Below are 18,965 nucleotides of genomic sequence, written 5' to 3'. Positions count from 1 at the left end.
TATATATGTATGTATATATATAATATGTACGCGATCCATTACCAATAGAATTGCAATTATGAATATCATTTGTTCACATGGTTACACAGATGATTTTTAATAAGAATTAACTATTTTGCATCATATGTTTTTTATGTTAGTGTTACTCACATATTTTCTTTTTATTTTGAGTTCTCTTGTTACGATTTTTACAATTTTAACTTTGCTCATTCCATTTCAATTTTCTTTGCACATTGAGTTGTTGGTAAATAACAAAAATGTAAACATTACCACTACTTACAATATTTATTTACTCTCTTCTCTTGTCAAAAGGGTTTGCTGTACTACGCTACTTTATTCTACGTTATTTATGCATTTCAAACCAATGTTTAGCAAAATTTTTACTAACATAATTGAAAGCGGTGAAAAATTTAGAAGTATTGAACAGTCTCGGTAGAAACTTCTGCATGTTTACATTGTTCACTTTTTACACTGTCGTGTCGATGCCGCTGCTGCGGCGTTGTTGCCTCGATAGTAGATGTTTTCATTATTGATCTTTTTCCAAACGTTGAATAAACTACAAACATCTGGATTAAAATTTGAATTACTTTCCTGTTGATCGATCAGATCATTCATCTCTGTTTCAGTCTCAATTAAGCAACGACGAGTTCGTCGTTCCGGCCTTCCCGTACCACCTACACTGTTGCTATTTACTTGAGTTCCTTCATTGTTGTAACCTTTACGATTACTACGACCGGCAGTACTACTCCGTTTGCTACTAGATTTCATAGTCACTTTATTTGCAACATGAACCGATTTGGATGTGGCTGCTGCTGTTTTAAAAGCAGATTTTGTCGAATTGATTGAACGTTGCTTGGTAGAACTCTGAATTCGACCATCTGTTTCTAAAAATTGTACATAATCTTTTCTTCTAGTTGATCGTGTATTATGTGCGCGTGTGTTATGTCCACCATTAGGCACATGGTCCATGGTGTCTGTAGCGTCCGTTTCTATGTCATCTTCATCGTCGTCACAATCTCTGTCGTTATCCCCCATATCCTCCGTGTCGTCTACTTCCATTTCTTCCTGTTGAATATTTAAGGAAAATTACCTGTGCAAACCAATATATATTCGAAAATATTTACCTCATCCTGTTCCTCATCATTTTCATCCTCTTCGTCGGTTTGATTAGCAGCGCTTCTCCGATGTGAATCTCTGTTATCTTCTGAAAATCTGCCGCTTAACCTTAGGCGATTTTCAATCTCTAAAATAGCATATGTTGGCTTTCCTTCGTAACGACGCACTATTGGTTGTTGCACTTCACTAAGTTCCTCCTCGCGATCGAATTCTTTTTCGGCACGTTCGCGGGCAATCTGGTCAGGATCTTGTGAGAGAATTTCCGCCCATGAAAACTTTTTCTTTTTCATAGATTTTTTGTCAGATTTGGACCTCAAGTTTTTCGGCGACACCCTATTGGAGAGAGTACGCTCATGGAATGGTGTGCCCACTGTAAGGTTGCTCATAATACTCCATACTGCATTGCCGTTGAGTTTATTCATTTCGAATATATCGTTTTTGTTCTCAATTTCCTCTTTAACACGTACACAAGTGCGCACTATTTCCTTGCTGTCTAAGTGCAATTCTGCAAGTGAATAGCCAAGCTGCTGAAATTCACGTTGGAATAAGCGGCGGTATCGTCCATAATCCGGTCGGTCGTGGTAGGCTAATTGGCTGACTTGATGTAGAAATTCGCCCAAATATTTAGGAACCTGTTTGCCATAAATTTGTTTTAACATTTCGCGCACATCGGTCATTAGGTATTCCTTTGCACGATGTACCTTCTCCTGTTGATGCTGAATTGCTGCATCTTTCCATGGCAAATAGCCTTGAGACCAGAACATTAAGTTATAACCTAAACATTCTAGATCACTACGACGGGAATGGGCACCCATATGAGCGTCTCGTGAGGTAAATTCTAAAGTACCATCGTGTGCTCGGCGTTGATCCATTACGAATGGACGATGTACCCCATTATCCATAAATTTGGAAGCCAACCCGAAATCTATAAGGAAGATACGTTCTTCCTCAACGATTACAAGCGATTCTGCGACAGCTGTGGATGGCGAATTATCGCAGTTAGTTTTTTGTAAATGCTTATTAGCGTTTAACTTATTAAAAATTTTCTCTTGACGTCGTGTTAACCGTGTTGTTGGTAAGCAGGAATTTGAAGCATGAYTCGACTTCTTTATTGTACCGGAACGACGTGCAGACCTTGGTAAAAATTCTTCGAAATCATCATCTGTTGTCACAGATTTCGATTCCAATGGTTCATCTTTTATGGAAGTAGTATCTTCATTAAAGAATTCTGAGTAACTAATACGTTTTGCAGGACGTAAATAATGAGACTTCACCATCTCTTCATATATGGAATTTCTTTTTTGTCGGCGACATGAGCGTACCTAAAATGAGTTTAACGTTATTTTAACAAATTATTTTTTCTTTATTTTTTAAATACCGGATTGGAACCACTAAATTCAATATTGTTTCGTGGACGACGTTTGCGATTACGATTTAGTGGTGTTTCATAAAGATCTACACTGTTACTGTTATTACTGTTGGTAGTAGCGCCATCATCAAAGTCCTCATCTTCATATTCGTCAACAAATTTATTTCGTTTAATAATGAAATCTTCATCCTCTTCATCATCGTTTACTTCTTGCTCAGAACTATTTCCACTATCAGTTGTTTGTTGCTTTTCTTCGTAATGTTCATCATAGCTTGAAGACTTTACAATTGAAGAACGGGACGATTTGCTTTTGCCTGTGGTAACTGGAGCAGTTGCCGTTTGTTTTTTATAATACTTGCATTTGGAAATCATAAGATTTTGTGCCTTTACATCATTATGGCAGTATCCCTTGTCGTGCAATTTTTCTAAAACATCTACAATCTGTATAGCTAGAGTTAACACGCATTTTTGATGGACACGACAATTTTTTATCAATGAGTGCAAATCGCGATCAAAACGCTGCAAAACCAGGAAACGGTAACGTGCATCTCCAAAATAATGAGAGCCTGATGCAATATATTTAGGTATACCCGTTGGTAGATGTGGCATTAGTGGCGCCGTATAATCTTGTCTATTGTTTTTATCAGTTTCAGTTTTTATGTGGCTATCTATTAACAAAAAAGAGAAAGGGTTTTAATAAGACTAATATTTCTGATGTTAMCACATTTCTTACATTCGTTTTTGGCAGTGTTCATCAAACAATGAATTTCTACAAACAAGGGTCCATTTGAATGTGGTTCAATTTTTACAACAAACTTTGCATTTTCATTAGTAACCGGAATGGAAGTATTATCTGAAGCTAAAAATATTTCTCCAAAATTTCCTTTGCCTAAGAGAAATAACGAATATATTAATATCTATTTAAGTAGAGAAGCAATGAATTAATATACATATATAAAATTATTTACACTTAGAGAATGTTAGTTTTTATGAACTAAGAATATATATTTACATGAGAGTATACATATGTACATGCACCCAAATTATACAAGTTTATAACAATACAAAAATTAAGAATTCAAAATTAGTACCATTTAATCTTTTTGTCTGTCATCAGTTCCAATATTGACACAATATATAAAAAACAAAAGATTCTTTATACTCACTGACGATTAGTCGCTTACCAATAGGTTTACCAAGCCGCCAAGGTTTCTGCATTARGTCGTACATAATAGTCCCATTAACAATGGATGGTAATAATGTATACACTGGTTTTGGGGATTCATTCAGTGACGTATTTGCGCTCAGAAGAATTGACGAATTGTTGGCATGCTTTGTAGATGGATTTCTAATCACTGGTGTTACATTTGTGGCTTCATTTGAAGATGAATCTTCGTCATCATTTTCGTGCCAATAGTTATGACTTCCTCTCGTTGTCTTGGCTGTTGTCGTGATCATTTCGGAATCAATAGCTGCTAAAGAAGAATTTCGCTTACGTTTGCGTATAGTGCGAGTGGCTTGCAATGAATGCTTCGCCTCGACGACTGCCATACGTTTACCCATTTTAGCTCCTATATGCTCACTAATTTGATCGAATAGTACTATGGAAAGATTAGTCTGATAGTTGTCCCAAACATTTGATGAAAATTTCTTGTTGTGCACTGTATTCTATGCACTTGAACTAAAAARTCATAGATTTGTTCATTTGTAATTTCGCACCAGTCACCTATATCAAGCAAGTATTGTTTTATCCAAAATGTGTAATCCCGTACTTAATATTATAAAAAATCAGTCTATAAACTCTACTGTTGTCTTCTGTTAATTTTTATCTAAAGGAACGTTCAACGTTTTTTTGTATTTTTTGTCTGCTTTAATTTTTACTATTACTTTATTGGACGATGTAAGCGCTCATGTCATTCTAATAAATTGGCTTCCACTTTTTGACAATTGGCTGATCGTTGTAGACTTTGTTGATTTTGTAGTGTTTGTGTTTTGAATTACGGATTTTTTTTCATTGTATTTAGCAACGATATTTCTTTTTTGTTGTGATTATACTTTGTTTTGTACCACGAAAGTTTATGTAAAGAAAGAATGTAAAATACGTTAATAGATTCATACAACTCAATTCAAAACCAGATAAAGGAGCAAAAATTAATCGATTGCACATGCCCTTATGCATCTATATTTCTATATATATATTTATGTACTCCGATATTATATATGCCACTAGCTTAAATTCTTCGCTACTATAAACGTTTCTTCCATACGTATATTGCACTCTCCCATTTTGAATGAAGAATCAGATTATTTGCGATTAAAAATCGATCAATTCCACTGTTTCACTGTTTTTTTGTCTGTCTTCACTCATCTATCTTTATTATAATTTCTTCAAATATATTTCCGAAATATGAGTATGTACAATCAGAATACATTTTTTTTAACTTCTACAGCAATTCTAATAAAAAACTCATATTTTTTTAAATTTACACTATTTTATACAACCGAGTTCCCAAGGCAATACACATAAAACATTTTGGCAAGGCAAGTGCTACATGAAATGAAAGCAGCGGTGTCAACCGAATGAACGGCTCGGTTTCAGCAGCAGCGCTAAAAAATTTCTATCAAGACTTTTAAAATCGATGCAACGCGAGACTGTTACGAATGGAACAAATCTTTTCTGAATTACCCATCAGATATTCAATATACAGACATATTTTCTAACTATGCACAATATCAAACGATTATTTCAAATTTTAGCAACAATTTTGTTAAAGTCAAAAACATAAGAAATTCGGTACAATGCTGGTTGGCCGACTAATTTGGTCGCTTTTTTCTCTTTCGGTTTCGCTTGTTTCGATTTCAAGACAGAAAGACAGAAGCAAGAGAAAAAAAAAACTTATTCAATGCTAAAAGTTTTCACTGTTGTACACACTTTTAAAGTGATTTTATCACGATGACCCGACATCCGATGCTTTACTTTTATATTTCTTTAATTCATAAAAAATCGGGCTATATTTTGATAATGATTTTGTCTAATTACTTTAGTAATTGTCGCAGAATTCGCTATAAAACCTACTGAGTTAAATTTTCCCGATCCGTCTATTCTTTACACTAGATAATTGCATTACAAACTCAAGCTCAACGAAATCGCCGTCGAAAAACTGCTCCAGTGTGTGTGTTTCATTCCAATTCGCCGCGTTTCGGCATATGTGTTTGCTTCTTCTTAATTATATTAATTCACAATACAATACAACTTTATTTAGTAACAGTTTGTTTACATTACCATGAATTAGTTCTCTGCTTTCTTATGCCGTTTTCATGTCATCCAAAATTTATTATTTTGCTTTGTGAATTACGAACGGTTAATTAACGTGTCACTAGCATGGTAGAGGAGCTAGCTACGCTCACTAGCATCTATTATGTTTTACATTATCTCAGGTTAATTTATTTACAGCACCTGGATAAAATAACTGCACAAATATGAAATATGGACTTGGTTATTAAGTCTTCATACATTTTATATTTAATATATAATATATTTTAAAAAAGCTTGTACTCTTTTTTGGTCAGGTTGACATTGATGAAAATTTATTAAGGAGCTATAAACAGAGAGCAGAACCCTTGGTATCGGACTACTTGAACAAACGTGAAACTCCTTTGCGAATCGATTTATTACAAGGAAGCATTGACACRCCGGCTGATCAATTGTTGAATGTAGACGCAGTAATCGCATTGGAAATGTAAGTTCGGAACTATTTTATTAAAAGTAATACATAAATATATTGTATTATTTAATAGAATTGAGCACTTGTATCCAAAAACACTAGAGAATACGCCAAAAAATATTTTCGGTTTTATGCAGCCTAAACTAGCAATATTTTCAACACCAAATTCAGAATTTAACGTACTTTTTGAACCGTTATTAGCAAATGGTTTCCGACACGATGATCACAAATTTGAATGGAAGCGATCTGAATTTGAGGACTGGGCATTAAATATTTGCCAACAATACCCAAATTATAAGGTTGCTTTTATGGGAGTTGGGGATGCACCACCAGATAGAAAGGATATTGGCAACGTAACTCAAATGGCAATATTTGCACGTTGTGATTTGCTGGACCTTTCTCTTCATAATGAGTTACTTCCCAGCAAGGTCGCCGTTGATTTCGGACCCGAAGCAGATATTCGATACAAAGAAATATTTACTGTAGATTTCCCAGTTTATATTGATGAACGTAGTAAAAATCAAAAAATTCTGGATGAGGCGCGCTATCAAATCAGTCGTTGTCGACGTATTGATAGATATTTCAATTGCGATTTACGTATATATAAAGTACCTCTAATAGTTTTAAGAGACTATATTGAAAATATTGGCGCTACAATGCCGGAATTGCTTGCTGTTCTAAAGGAAAATGATATTGAGGTAAAAGAAGAATATATCATATTACCCGAATATGATGAGGATGATTTTAGTTATCGTCAATATGATGATTGTTATGATAAGGAGTTGGGAGTATGGAATGATGCTGGATATGATGAGACCGGAAATGATGACGAACGGGGCGCATGCGGTGGATATTCACATACTAAAGGAGACACCAATTATGATTCTGAGGAAAATTGGGATTAAACGAAAGCTAGTAGGGTTTTAATTTAGTTACAACACAATAAGCGATTATTATATGTACTAAGATAATGATAAAATTAAATAAAGTTGATCAATACTATGTATAGAAAATTGAAAATATTATTTAAGCAAAGATTTTTTATACCTAATTTAATTAAAGAGATTGAAAATGAACTATCATCAAGTCAACAGTGTATAACTCTTGACTTATTATGCATGAAAGTACATATCTACGGACATAGCTTATTTAAAGAGAATTTGTTAGTAAACAAATTCGGAACGCATCCCTCTAAGTCCGTATAAAATTTCCGTATAAAATTTATATAAACATATATTTCTAAATCTCTACTTCTTCTTGTGATTATGATTTCCTCCCTTAAAATTTATGAAAACCGGAAAAATAAGGTCTGCCTTCTACAATGGCCGGTGGGGTTGATTGAATTCCGCGCACTATGTGATATGTATAACCCCAACTTCATGTTGCAAATATTTGCAATCTTCGCCTAAATTGTAACAGCATAGACAATAAAAACCACGCATGCGCTGAAATGTCATTGCAACAGTGAGAGATGAAAGCCATTTCAAAATTAGTGGAGTTTCTTTAGGAAGAAATATTTAACTGATGTTAGTAAATTTCCAAAGCAGACAAGCAAAAATCAGTCAGCCATTATGCATGGGAGGAAGAGCATACGTACGCCATTATAGAAGTCACTTTTCAATAGAAAAAAACTTGTTAAAAGTTAGCACAAAACAGTTAATATTAGAAAAAGTAAATATTTTGAAGTTCCCTGTTTGTAGTTTCGGTTTAAATTCGAAACCCTACGTTACGAAAATATATACATATATTTACTGCGATAAGCTAACGTTTAGCAATCGAAATTGTATATTTTGGTGTATTTTTACAAAAGCAAAAATAGTTGCTATTTCCATAAYTCTACCGTCATGGCCGATGAGGGAGCCAATCCGGAAAAAGAAGCAGAAAAGAAAATCGTGCACACATATCCGCTTGTCAAGGTATGCACTATTTGTCAGGCATGAAATTAAAGCTACCAGAAGTGGAACTTCGACGTCAGAAAAAAAATGAATCATAATAATAGTTTGAAGGAAGAATAAACAAATATAACCGAATTATTAAACAATATTTTCAGCATTCAGATATGAACGAAGAAATGCGCACAGAAGCTATAGAGATGAGTATTACAGCTTGTGAAAAATATTCGAGCAATTATGAGGTGAGTTTTAAAAAACTAACGTTTTTTTGGTTTGTTTATATAATTCGAATTTTTCCATTGAAATATATAAGGAGGGGGTTTTCAATGCCTGCCCGGTATAAATAATTATACTTTAATACATACATATACATATAGATGTACTTACAAGAAAATACCTAAAAACACAAAAAACTTTACAATATATCCTTCAAAATTATAAACAGTAATGACCTACATACCAACCTATAATTATATGTATATACATAAGTATATCGCCTATTTATGTATATTTATAGCAAGCGGCACGTGTTATCAAGGAAACCATGGATAAGAAGTTCGGTATTTATTGGCATGTGGTTGTTGGTGAAGGCTTTGGATTTGAAGTTTCCTACGAAACCAAAAATATTTTATACCTTTTCTTCGGTGGAAATTTAGCAATTTTACTATGGAAATGTTCATAATAACAAGAATGACAAAAACTGAAATACATACATGAGTGTGTGTACGTAAAAACGTTACTATGAAGAAATCATCATATATAAAATATGATAATTGTAGAGCAGTCCGAAAGTTGAAAGCATTTGACTATTTAGGGAACAAATAGGGAGTGTATTAAATTTAGTAAAATGCCGAAGAAAACRAATGGTTTACATACCCGTACCTAAATTTTAATAAAACCTTTAATATTAATAARAACATATTAATAAAAAAAAAAAATCAAAACAAAATATGATATGAAACTTGGTGATCACCTAAATGCAATACAATAATTGAAAATGTTTTTTATACGACTAATGTATTGAAATTTATAATATAGAAATAAATTATAAGTAAGTAAACAGTTTTTATAATCAGTTAGTTTCGGATATACATATGTGTATGCATTTACAGAAAATAGTAATTGAAGTCGAAGATGTATTATTGTGCTACAGAGTGTGTGTACAAAGTGTGCATGTTTTATCAATATTGATTTGGTATAAATCATTTCACGTCTTTATTGCTAAAAAAAAATTTTCAAAAAATGAACAAAAAGAATATAATAGAAAAAATAATAATAATAGTAAAAATAATAATAAAAATAAATTCAATAAAAAATACAATAATGCAAACATTAAATAGGAAGAAAATAAATAGAACGTGATCTTATACCTTCCCTTTACAAACATTTAATTGAACATGGGGAAAACATAGTTATTATTTTTGTAAAATTATTAATTTATTTGTGTAGTATCCGCTTTATATAACATTTATGAAAATATTGACTTTTTCGTTTTCACTAAAACGTGCGTAATTATTATAATAGATATACCTACACAGCTCGTTTGCTATAAAACGTACCGCACAATTCTTTTAAAGTCTTCATACATATGCTGTGTTAACTGTAAATCAGGAAACATAAAACAAAGAATGAAACATATATACTAACTGCGGTTTTTCTAATCTCTTTTATGACAAACTACGCGAAAACATCCTCACGATCGGCGCCCGAGCCGTCGCCGGCATCTTCCAAATTRSAGAATAATAAAAAGTGTGAAGGTCGATGTATTTCATGATAGAATTCCTTAGGATTTGATAATTGCAGTTCATACTTCATGTTCGCATCGTGTCGTACGCCCATAAAGTTGTAGTTCCAACTGCCCTGTGAGGGCACCATGAAGAAGCCGAGGAATTTGTTCGATAGCAACATTTGAACGCGTTCGTAATGTGACGGTAAGTAACCTTTGGGATTGTTACCCTTATCCGTATTTTTAGAGCCCCATTCAAAACCGGATGGCGTCAGTTTGTAAGCAGTAAGTGAACAGGATCCTGGCGTGAACGAACAAGTGATTACAATGGTCTTTTCTCCGTCCCACGAGGCATTTTCTTGCATAATTTTTGCGTGCGTGGTGATATCTTGCGGTGATAATTGTGGCAACTCATTCGGCTGTGTATGTATCCAACCGAGTGGTTCCATGTCTTTGAGGTACTGATGCGTAGGCAAAGTGTTGGGCAGGTTCAGCGTCTGATGTGTGCCCCATTGTGGTGGCATAACAATGCAACGGATTTCTTTGACCTAAACGATTGTAATGCAATAAATAAACAACAATTTAACCATTTAGTTTGAGTTTTGAAATTCTTTAACACAATAATAATAATTTACAACAAATCACCTGAGGATTATCCGGCGGACTCACGCCATACAAGTAGCCGGCGATTTGGGCGCGCAAATCGGAAATTGTGACAAACTTTTTCAGTATATTCTTCGGTAAAATATACGTATAACCAGTTTCTTTTATATCGTCCGAACTGACATAAATGTGATTCGTACGCAAATGTAGATTTGTAGCTGATATAGCACGCACACGCCACTCGGTCTTCGAACTAAACGTTTGCGTTTCATAATTCGATGTGGTAGAGGTAATAATCTCATCGCCATGTTTGTTCGTTGTACGCGTCGTTGTGGCTGTCAGTTGGTTCTGTTCTTTTGTTTGTTTTTCAATTTCAGCAATTTGTTGACGCTGTGCAGATGGTGCACTAATTTCCATACCCAAAATAATATCACGAATTTCCGATTGCGTTAGCGAGGCCACGTTTACATTATTCTTTTTGCCATAATCGGCCAAAATCAGATCCTTAAGTTGCACTTCCACCTTTATCCATTCTTCATCGGTGAGTGTTGGCCAGATGTGATGCGCCTCCGTTATAGTTGTCTTATCCGGTTTAAGTATGATCTTCGTACGTTCGGTGTTCACATGTAAAGCACGTAAGATTAAAATCAGACGACTGAATGCTGTATACGAAGAGATGGTCTTCAACCAATCATCATAAAGATTGAACAACACCATTTGTGGTTCAGTGGCTTTCAGAATGAGATCACCRAATTTCTCCACTTTAAGACAAGCCTATTTGAAAATGGAAAATATGATTATATTTAAATAATGGAAATGTTTTTTTTTTTTTTCATTTATTATATAGTTTAATAATCGTTTGTTTTGTACTCACCTGGAATGGTAATTGCAGTTCGGAGCCTTTGATCACAATATTCGGGAAATCCAGCAAATGCACTTCCAACGGGTCCAACATACCCTTGCGTGTCACGATGATTTGTTTAGGTTGCTCTTCTACCGGTAGAGAACGAATTAAAGCTGCTACTTCTTCGGCAGTCTTCCATTTTGCCAACTGACCCAAACGCTTTTGACCCGCCCACACAGATGTATGAATGATTTTCAAGAATAATTGGCCAGTACGTGGGTTGAAAATGAAAATTGCACCGTTAATTGGTTTTGTTGTTAGATTGCCTTCGAATGTTTTGTGTATTGTTACACGATATACATTAGTGTCGTCAACAAACCAAATGATCTGATTCGAAAACAATTCACCATAATTCTGCGAGCTCAAATATGGTTCAGTTGGCTCGGATGAGTAAAGTTGTAGAGCTTTACGTATACGTTCACGCAGTACATACAATGCCGGATTCGCCTTCATTATTTTGGCCATAGCCTGCTGTATCAGTGTCTTACAACCTGGGAACCAGTTACCATAGGCAGAGTGTAAGTTGTACGCCAAATCAATAGCGATTAACACACCGGTCGGCGAAGGATATATGGACATGTTGTCGGTGGTATAATCAAGGAATTTGGCACGTGCATAACGTTCCACATCGTGTGAATCGTAATCACCCCATCGTAACTGTATGTCCAACCAATACTTTTGCGTTGTTGTGTTGTCCATTGTATCTTTGGTGTCCGCCAGTAAAGACGGTCGTGAAACATTCCATTTGTAAGCGGGGAATAGCAAAATGTCAGCACAAGACGAATTCATCTTATATGATTTACGCGGATGTATAGTCTCTTTTTGTACAGTCTCAATTTCGAGTGCATCCAATTCCTGATCGAACACTTGACACAAATCCATAACAATGGACTCGTGTATTTTTTGCCACAAGTGAGCACGGAATATCTGAATCAAGGAGATTTTCAATGTTGGAATTTTACCATGCATAAAAATACCCGTCAAATCAAGTTGCACTTGGAAACCAACGTACACATTGGCACGATTGATCGTTGGTGACCACCATAGTGTGAAACGACGATTGGGAATCTGATTTAAACCGGAACGTTGCGCATTTGTCAGTTTTTTGTACTTCATGGACTCTTCAAAACCAGATGCTTTTTCCCAGAAAAGACCCTCCCAAGTTGGGAAGTATGTACCCTTAAAGAGTGTATGCTCAAGAATGCCCTCTACGCCACCTAAAGCTTGTATCATGTCCGTACGGTAATTATTCAAATTCCACAATTTGCCATCATGGCGTTGATGMGTCCACCAGAAGGGATTTTGTTTAAGCACTTGATATTGTTTGAATTCTGTGCGTATACGCCAGCCCTTATCGTAGGCTAGTGTGTGGCGATCTTTTTGGAAGAGTGTATTTATACGTGGTATACCGCGATCCCAGCTATCTTCCAAATCTTCCAAAGTCAAACGACGATTCTGCGCATTCGCCTCTTGGCGTTTCAATGCATATTCGGCCCACACGCGTTGCGAATCGATAAATTCGCTCTCCCATGGTTGGATATATCGATATAAATTCGGTATCAATTGATCTTCGTCATGTGACATGCCTGTTAAGAAGAAGAAAAACGTTTTTCTTTTATAAATAAATTGCATGTGTAACTACTTTGTATCATCGCTTACCTGAGCGGAAATGTGTAATACCGACATCGGTCTGCTTAGACCAACGCAAATCCGATTGTGGAATAAGCACGTGACCCATACTTAACATGCCTAGGCCACCCARCTCTTTTGGTGTGTAGAACACGACAGGTGGGAAACGTGAAGGCATTTTTGAGTTGAGACCAATTTTTATACGAGTCTGTATTTTATTTTCACACTTTACCAACAGGTCGAGCAGTTCTTGAGTGTTTACGACCGCTTCACGGAAATACGTCATAAGACCAATAAGCGCCGTATTCCATTTATTAACAATCTGTAGAATACCAAAAATATTTTAATAACTAGTTCATAGTACTACTGGCAATATTATGTGTCACCTTGGTGAATGTTGTAGAACCAGAAGCCATTAAAATCTGTCGCACACGATTATGGAATCGGCCCAACGACTCGTCATCCACACGCAGGAAACACTGAGCTGTGCGCTCCTTTGTCACTTCGTTTTGTAAATTCCACACGCCATCGCGATGTGTGAATTCTTCAGTTTGTGTCCGACACTTATAAGTAAATAATCAATATATAATATATTATGATTTAAAAATATTTTCGTAATTTAGTACCTTTGGCAGTATACGACATTCAAAACCGCACATATTAAATAACAAATTTGGGTTGTCTTTCGAGTAGACCGACACGAAAGTGTTCTCCCAATTTATGGTCGTAACGGAGCGAGGTAAACGATTCTTAATATCCCAGAAAACCGCACGGCCCCTAAAAGTATATTAAAAATTATTTTGAGACTTCATAACAATAATRAAAGGATAGCAAGCCACTTACAAGTTGACGTCATGTTTCATCAACCGCATGCGTGCATCTCGGGGCCAACATTTTTTATTGTTGTAACCAACAATATTTTCATTATTGGGATCTGGATGCTCGGTGAGGTAGCGTTGAATCAAATCACGTGCTTCCTCCGCGGTAAAACGGAAGAATAAATGAATACGATCCACATAACGGCAATATAAACGTATTGGATGTGCAGTTTCGGTAACTGTATCTTGGAACGTGAGAAAGTCGTTTGGCATTTGTGGCGGACCGGCCATCTCACTGGCGCGATGCAAACCAAGCATTAGCAAATCCAAAACCAGACCATAGTACTGGGTTATAAAAGATGAGAACTGCAGACCACGGATAATGCCATAACTGTTGGTATGATTCATGTCTTTGTAGTTGATGACGACGTTATTCTTAGCTGTCATATAATCAGCAATATTGTGATCAACGATGAGACGAAGTAAACGATTCAACAGTGTCAAATCGATTTTTTCATATAGTTTTTCGAAACGTGATTCCAGCAGAACATTGCATTCGCCCTCGCCCACATCCCAAACGTCCTGCAGATTATTAATGCCTTTGGATTGTAAAGTATAAAGGTCAGTATAAAATATACAGTTGGTATTTGAAAGAAAAAATTAACTTAGAATTTATAAAAAAAAAATATTTATAGCTTCCCTGGTTGAAAAGTAGAAACGCGTATGCGTGAGGTTTGCAACAAGGGGATTTCAAATGCAAATCACTTTGCCACAAATCACACACACAAACGTCTACGTACGCACACTTATTCTAAAAAACACTGATTATAGTATTATAATGTTCGTCACACCAACTACGGTTATTCACTCACCTTGACACCACTTATACGCCAACAGTGGTGGCGGTTCAGTGTCACTTGGTTTTATCCATGGCGGGAAGAGCCGACGCTTATCCGCTTCATACCATAAATATTGATCCAAATAAGCATCCGTTATTTTCTCTAATGGTTCAACATCGTAGACGGGTATCAAATGGCTATACAAATCCATGAACTCAATACCAACCTAAAAATGTTTACAAGGGAAGATGTATAAGGAAAATCTTTATATAAACGGGAAAAAATTCAGATCTTAAATAGAAACTTATTATTTGTGTAGGGCATTCTAGCTTCGGGGCAGCCGAAGTTAATAGTCTTCCTTGTTTTAGTTAACATACCTCTTTGAATGCACGCTGAGTTAGTAAATGACGCTTGATACGCGACAATGCCTCATGCGGGTTATCATAGGCCTGTTCAATGAGACCCAATTCTTCACGCTGGCTTTGATTCAGGCGCGATTTTACACTGTATGCTTCTTTTAGGCGCTCCAAAGCCAAAATTAGTAATTTAGTGTCGTGTTTATATGAAAGCGGCGGGAATGGTATGGGGCCGAAGCGTCGTGATTCCAACCAATGCACTGTTGTTGTGTAAATGGCTACAGCTTCTTCGGGTGATATGTATGGACCATCTTTTAAGTAATTATGTTGACGTTCTTGCTCTGCCTTTAAATATAGACGTGTCAAACGACCTAAATTTTTTTTGCAAACCGTTTTGTCAACTGTAGCGCCACGACGTATGCGCTCGCGATTGTAGTGTGCAGTGTTAGTCCACCAATCAGCCTTCATTTTGACATAACGCAATATCATGTTTTCTATAGGTATTGGCAGACCCGGTACTTTCCATGGTATATTCGCCTTCCAACAACGCCAAGCTTCCGATAAGTGTTGCAATATGGTACGCGCTTTGTTTTGCTTTATACCTTCCGGCATCATATCAACGATATCGTGCATAACTGAGGCACGTAACTCCAAATCGAAATGTGATTCGACACGTTGCTTTGTGACGGTCTTCGCGACACCCTTTGAATGACGGCCCTCAAATTGACGTGACAACAAATTGCCCAACCAACGTTCTAACAGCGGAGTTATTCCCCGCATAAAGAATAACCAAACACGCCAACCCGGCGCCCAGAAACCACAGCCTGGACCTTTGCCAACAGGACCCTGCGAGAAAAATTATATACAACTATTAGACCACATTTTATCATTCAAAACAAATATACCTACCGTATTGAAGCGATAGTAGATTAGATGTTTTAAATCCTTGCACATGCGTATTTGTCTCATTAATTTGTACTTGTAGCGATACATGCCAGACAGCTGGCCAACATGTGCGAATATATACTGCAGTCCATCAGCCAGTTGAAAAGCGTCGACATTATTAAGACGATATTGGACGTGCGAGTCAATGATTAATTTAGTCAGATGCAGGATTTCACGACATAAATGGAACGCTGTAAGTTGAAAAGAAGGTCTGTGTTGAATTATAAAAATGCATATGCTATTTTATGATACCAACCGTTGCCGAAACGTGATTTTTTACGTTCTTTTGTTGTTAGAGTTTTCACCGGTTTTAAGTTGAAGTTATAATCCAAATGCAAATAGTTTAGATTTTTACGATGGATCAATAAATTAAGCATATTGTAACCCTGTCGGCAAACTTGCAAGCCAGCTTCGACCCAATCTAAGGTGGTGGTTTGGAAAAATTTCGTCGCTTTAAAAGAGCGAAACAGATACCTAAAGAAAAAAAGCAGGGTAATATACTAAAATTTTTATAAGACAGCTTTTTGGGCTAACCTCTTTTTCTGTGGTTTTGGCTTGCGATGTTTTAGCGCATTTAATACGTAGTACTTCAAAAGCTTCTGATAGCTCACGCGTACTTTAACAGGATGACCTGGTGGGCAGTGCTCTTTGTACCAACTTTTAACAAGCGGAACGTCTATGGCACGACGCGAACGACCTGAACGTAAGTTGAAAGGTCGCGGTGCCCACAGCAGTGCTATACCGTTGGCTGTGTTGTCAGTATAAAGCGGTGTGTCTTGTAGGAAAGGTTGTACTTCATCGGGCAATGAGAAATCTTCGTCATCATCCGGCATTGGCTCCGCAATCTTGGTATTAGCATGACGATGTGAAATCGGGTTTATTAGCGGATCGAAGTAAAATGCTGGCAAATCAGGATCTTCAGTTTTAATGTACACAACATTGGGTGTGTGATACCTATGCGATAAATAAAAGTGTATATATGTATATATGATTACAACTTATTTGTTAATATTATTTCATATCTTAACGTTTTAATGTAACTGTATGCAACTGTCAGCAGCTGTAGGGGAGTAAACTTTCTCTTACAGCTTCAACGCAAATCGCACCTCTAAAAACTTTTTACAATAATGTCGCTTGAAAGTAGTAGTTTTCTTATGAGTTTTGTTTTTTGTACCACCAACATTAAATAAGAGCAAAAATAATGCTTTGAATTTCCGCATTTTCGAGTGGTATACAATATTTAGAGTATGATAAGATATCCGCTTACCAAGAAAGGTGCACGAAATGAGGCATATTATTGTAAAGATAGGGAAAAGCAATTCGATATTCTGTGCGAATTGGTTGACGTATGATAACCTTATTGATGTCATTAAATTCATTCCAGTCTTCATCGCTGTTGAAAATCAATATAATATTAAAATGTATATACAAAATTTATTTTATTCATTAATTGAGCTTACCCAACGTTGTGATCTTTTATGAGCGGTTCGAATTTCGGACCGCCTGGTATAGCCATATTAAGGGCTTTGGCGGTAAAGAAACTTTTGGGGTCGAAAAGGTAGAAAAAATTGTCATCTACTAAATCAGTGAGCAACTGATTGGCTAATCGATATAACGTGGCCAATTGCGGTAAGGTCAAATTCCATTTACGATAAGTGGATCCATTCACGTATGGAGTACCGACGAGTGGTCTGTGCTCGTAGAACCATTTATATACAGGTCCATCTTCTTCCGGATCTAAATCAATTTGGATGGCTTCCAACGGTTCAACATCCAAAATATTATCTGCATAGTCTAGCGGCGGTTCTTCATCATCAAAGGGAGGGAATCGCATACGTTTAAAATGACGACGATCGCGTTTTTCTCGACGCATCATAATCCACATGGTTCTAAACAGAAAATATTTATTTTCTTATAAATACAACAAAATACATGTAGTACTTACCCCCATTGTGCTATATAAACTGGTTCAATAACCCATGGTATTTCATTTACGAAAGTTATCGCACCAGTTATGTGATACAGGACTTGTACATCGCGTATTTGCTCCCAGGGCATCGGCATGTTTTCAAGTAGTTTTAAAACTGCATGTGGCATATATTTCAATGCTCCCAAGTATACACGTTTATCATGCCGATATTTACGAGAGGTCATATCACCATGATCACGTATTATTTTGCGTATGTGCTCAGGTGGCATATCTTCTTTTTGAGCATCGACAAAACCAAATTTTCGTTTCTCTGCGAATCTTTTCGATTGTAATTGGTGCCATTTCTGCGCTTTTTCTTGTAGCTTCTCCTCAGTAATAATGTCGGGTTTGGGTGTTGGTATTTGGCCTAGTTGCGGTTGATTGATACCGCCGACACCATTACTACCACCTATTCCACCTTGTACCATACCAACACTTCCATTTGTCATCGGTACCGGTAAAGGTGCACCTGGTGGAGGAATTTGTTGTATTTGATTTGCCATTTGGTGTGCATGCATTTGAGCTTGCTGCACTTGGGCAGCAGCAGCATATGCCTGTGCCTGCTGCTGCGCCATAATTTGTGCCGCCCAAGCATTGGGAGGTATCATATATGGTGGCAACGACATTTTCGCGTGCCTTTTTTATAAACAAATGTTTTCACAAAACTGAAAGTAGAAAAAATTCGCAATATGAATATGTGAAAAACTAGACTACGGATACACAAAACAGTGTGTCGCGACGAAAGCAGCCCTTGCTGACATCTCGGCTTGGTATGCAAATTTCATTTCAAGCAATTTAGGTGTAAATAAATAAATAAACGTCATACTGATACACTCACCTAATGTCTCGTAAATTAAGTTTTATTTTTTACACTATTATAGAATTGAATACCAAATATTTTTCAACAGAATAATAAAAAATTACGGAAGAAATGTGTGAAAACGTTTTCTAATCGAATCGCGGTCGAAGAGTTGCCGACATCTTCAAACACATTCACAAGCCGCTGACACAGAATGACGGAATAGAAGAAATGGGACTATAATGGAAATGAAATATCTAAATTAATAATTTTAG

The 18,965-nt window shown here is 36.2% G+C and overlaps 4 protein-coding genes across 10 annotated transcripts in view; 2 read left to right on the top strand and 2 right to left on the bottom strand.

The window, feature by feature from the left end:
* LOC108978259 (small RNA 2'-O-methyltransferase) overlaps window positions 1-7,223 on the top strand; it is an 8,965-nt gene extending 1,742 nt beyond the window's left edge. Inside the window, exons 3-4 of the mRNA XM_018948425.1 lie at window positions 6,056-6,225; window positions 6,284-7,223. Of these exons, the coding sequence (XP_018803970.1) occupies window positions 6,056-6,225; window positions 6,284-7,115 (1,002 nt within the window). The 3' untranslated portion in view covers window positions 7,116-7,223. The remainder of the gene's footprint in view (window positions 1-6,055; window positions 6,226-6,283) is intronic.
* LOC108978257 lies at window positions 224-5,644 on the bottom strand. 7 transcript variants are annotated; one of them, XM_018948416.1, is made up of 6 exons: window positions 5,562-5,644; window positions 3,670-4,539; window positions 3,219-3,374; window positions 2,495-3,153; window positions 1,125-2,438; window positions 224-1,065 (listed from the first exon to the last, which is right to left on the bottom strand). In XM_018948416.1, the coding sequence occupies exons 2-6, from the start codon at window positions 4,046-4,048 to the stop codon at window positions 460-462; spliced, it is 3,114 nt and encodes a 1,037-aa protein (XP_018803961.1). In that variant the 5' UTR covers window positions 4,049-4,539; window positions 5,562-5,644; the 3' UTR covers window positions 224-459. The 7 variants fall into 7 exon arrangements, with proteins under 7 accessions (XP_018803961.1, XP_018803966.1, XP_018803962.1 ...); XM_018948421.1 differs by having other exon boundaries at window positions 3,670-4,211; window positions 5,562-5,629; XM_018948417.1 differs by having other exon boundaries at window positions 5,526-5,606.
* Window positions 7,224-7,792: 569 nt separating the features above from the next.
* LOC108978301 (dynein light chain 4, axonemal) lies at window positions 7,793-9,162 on the top strand. Its single transcript, XM_018948497.1, has 4 exons — window positions 7,793-7,881; window positions 8,021-8,126; window positions 8,261-8,344; window positions 8,620-9,162. Exons 2-4 carry the CDS (start codon window positions 8,055-8,057, stop codon window positions 8,782-8,784), a joined length of 321 nt encoding a protein of 106 aa, XP_018804042.1. The 5' UTR covers window positions 7,793-7,881; window positions 8,021-8,054; the 3' UTR covers window positions 8,785-9,162.
* Window positions 9,163-9,517: 355 nt separating this feature from the next.
* Window positions 9,518-18,859, bottom strand: LOC108978300 (pre-mRNA-processing-splicing factor 8). The gene is made up of 16 exons (XM_018948496.1): window positions 18,730-18,859; window positions 17,868-18,556; window positions 17,383-17,811; window positions 17,190-17,315; window positions 16,457-16,876; window positions 16,179-16,396; window positions 15,887-16,113; window positions 14,999-15,823; window positions 14,655-14,847; window positions 13,808-14,381; window positions 13,591-13,741; window positions 13,351-13,527; window positions 12,995-13,286; window positions 11,306-12,921; window positions 10,474-11,205; window positions 9,518-10,376 (listed from the first exon to the last, which is right to left on the bottom strand). Exons 2-16 carry the CDS (start codon window positions 18,515-18,517, stop codon window positions 9,780-9,782), a joined length of 7,227 nt encoding a protein of 2,408 aa, XP_018804041.1. The 5' UTR covers window positions 18,518-18,556; window positions 18,730-18,859; the 3' UTR covers window positions 9,518-9,779.
* Between the last annotated feature and the right edge of the window lie 106 nt (window positions 18,860-18,965).

This window comes from Bactrocera latifrons, unplaced genomic scaffold (genome assembly GCF_001853355.1).
Source record: "Bactrocera latifrons isolate USDA-ARS-PBARC rearing strain unplaced genomic scaffold, ASM185335v1 scaffold_12, whole genome shotgun sequence".
Classification (NCBI taxonomy): domain Eukaryota; kingdom Metazoa; phylum Arthropoda; class Insecta; order Diptera; family Tephritidae; genus Bactrocera; species Bactrocera latifrons.
Note: the sequence above shows the minus strand (reverse complement) of the source record. Positions and strands in the feature narration are given on the sequence as shown.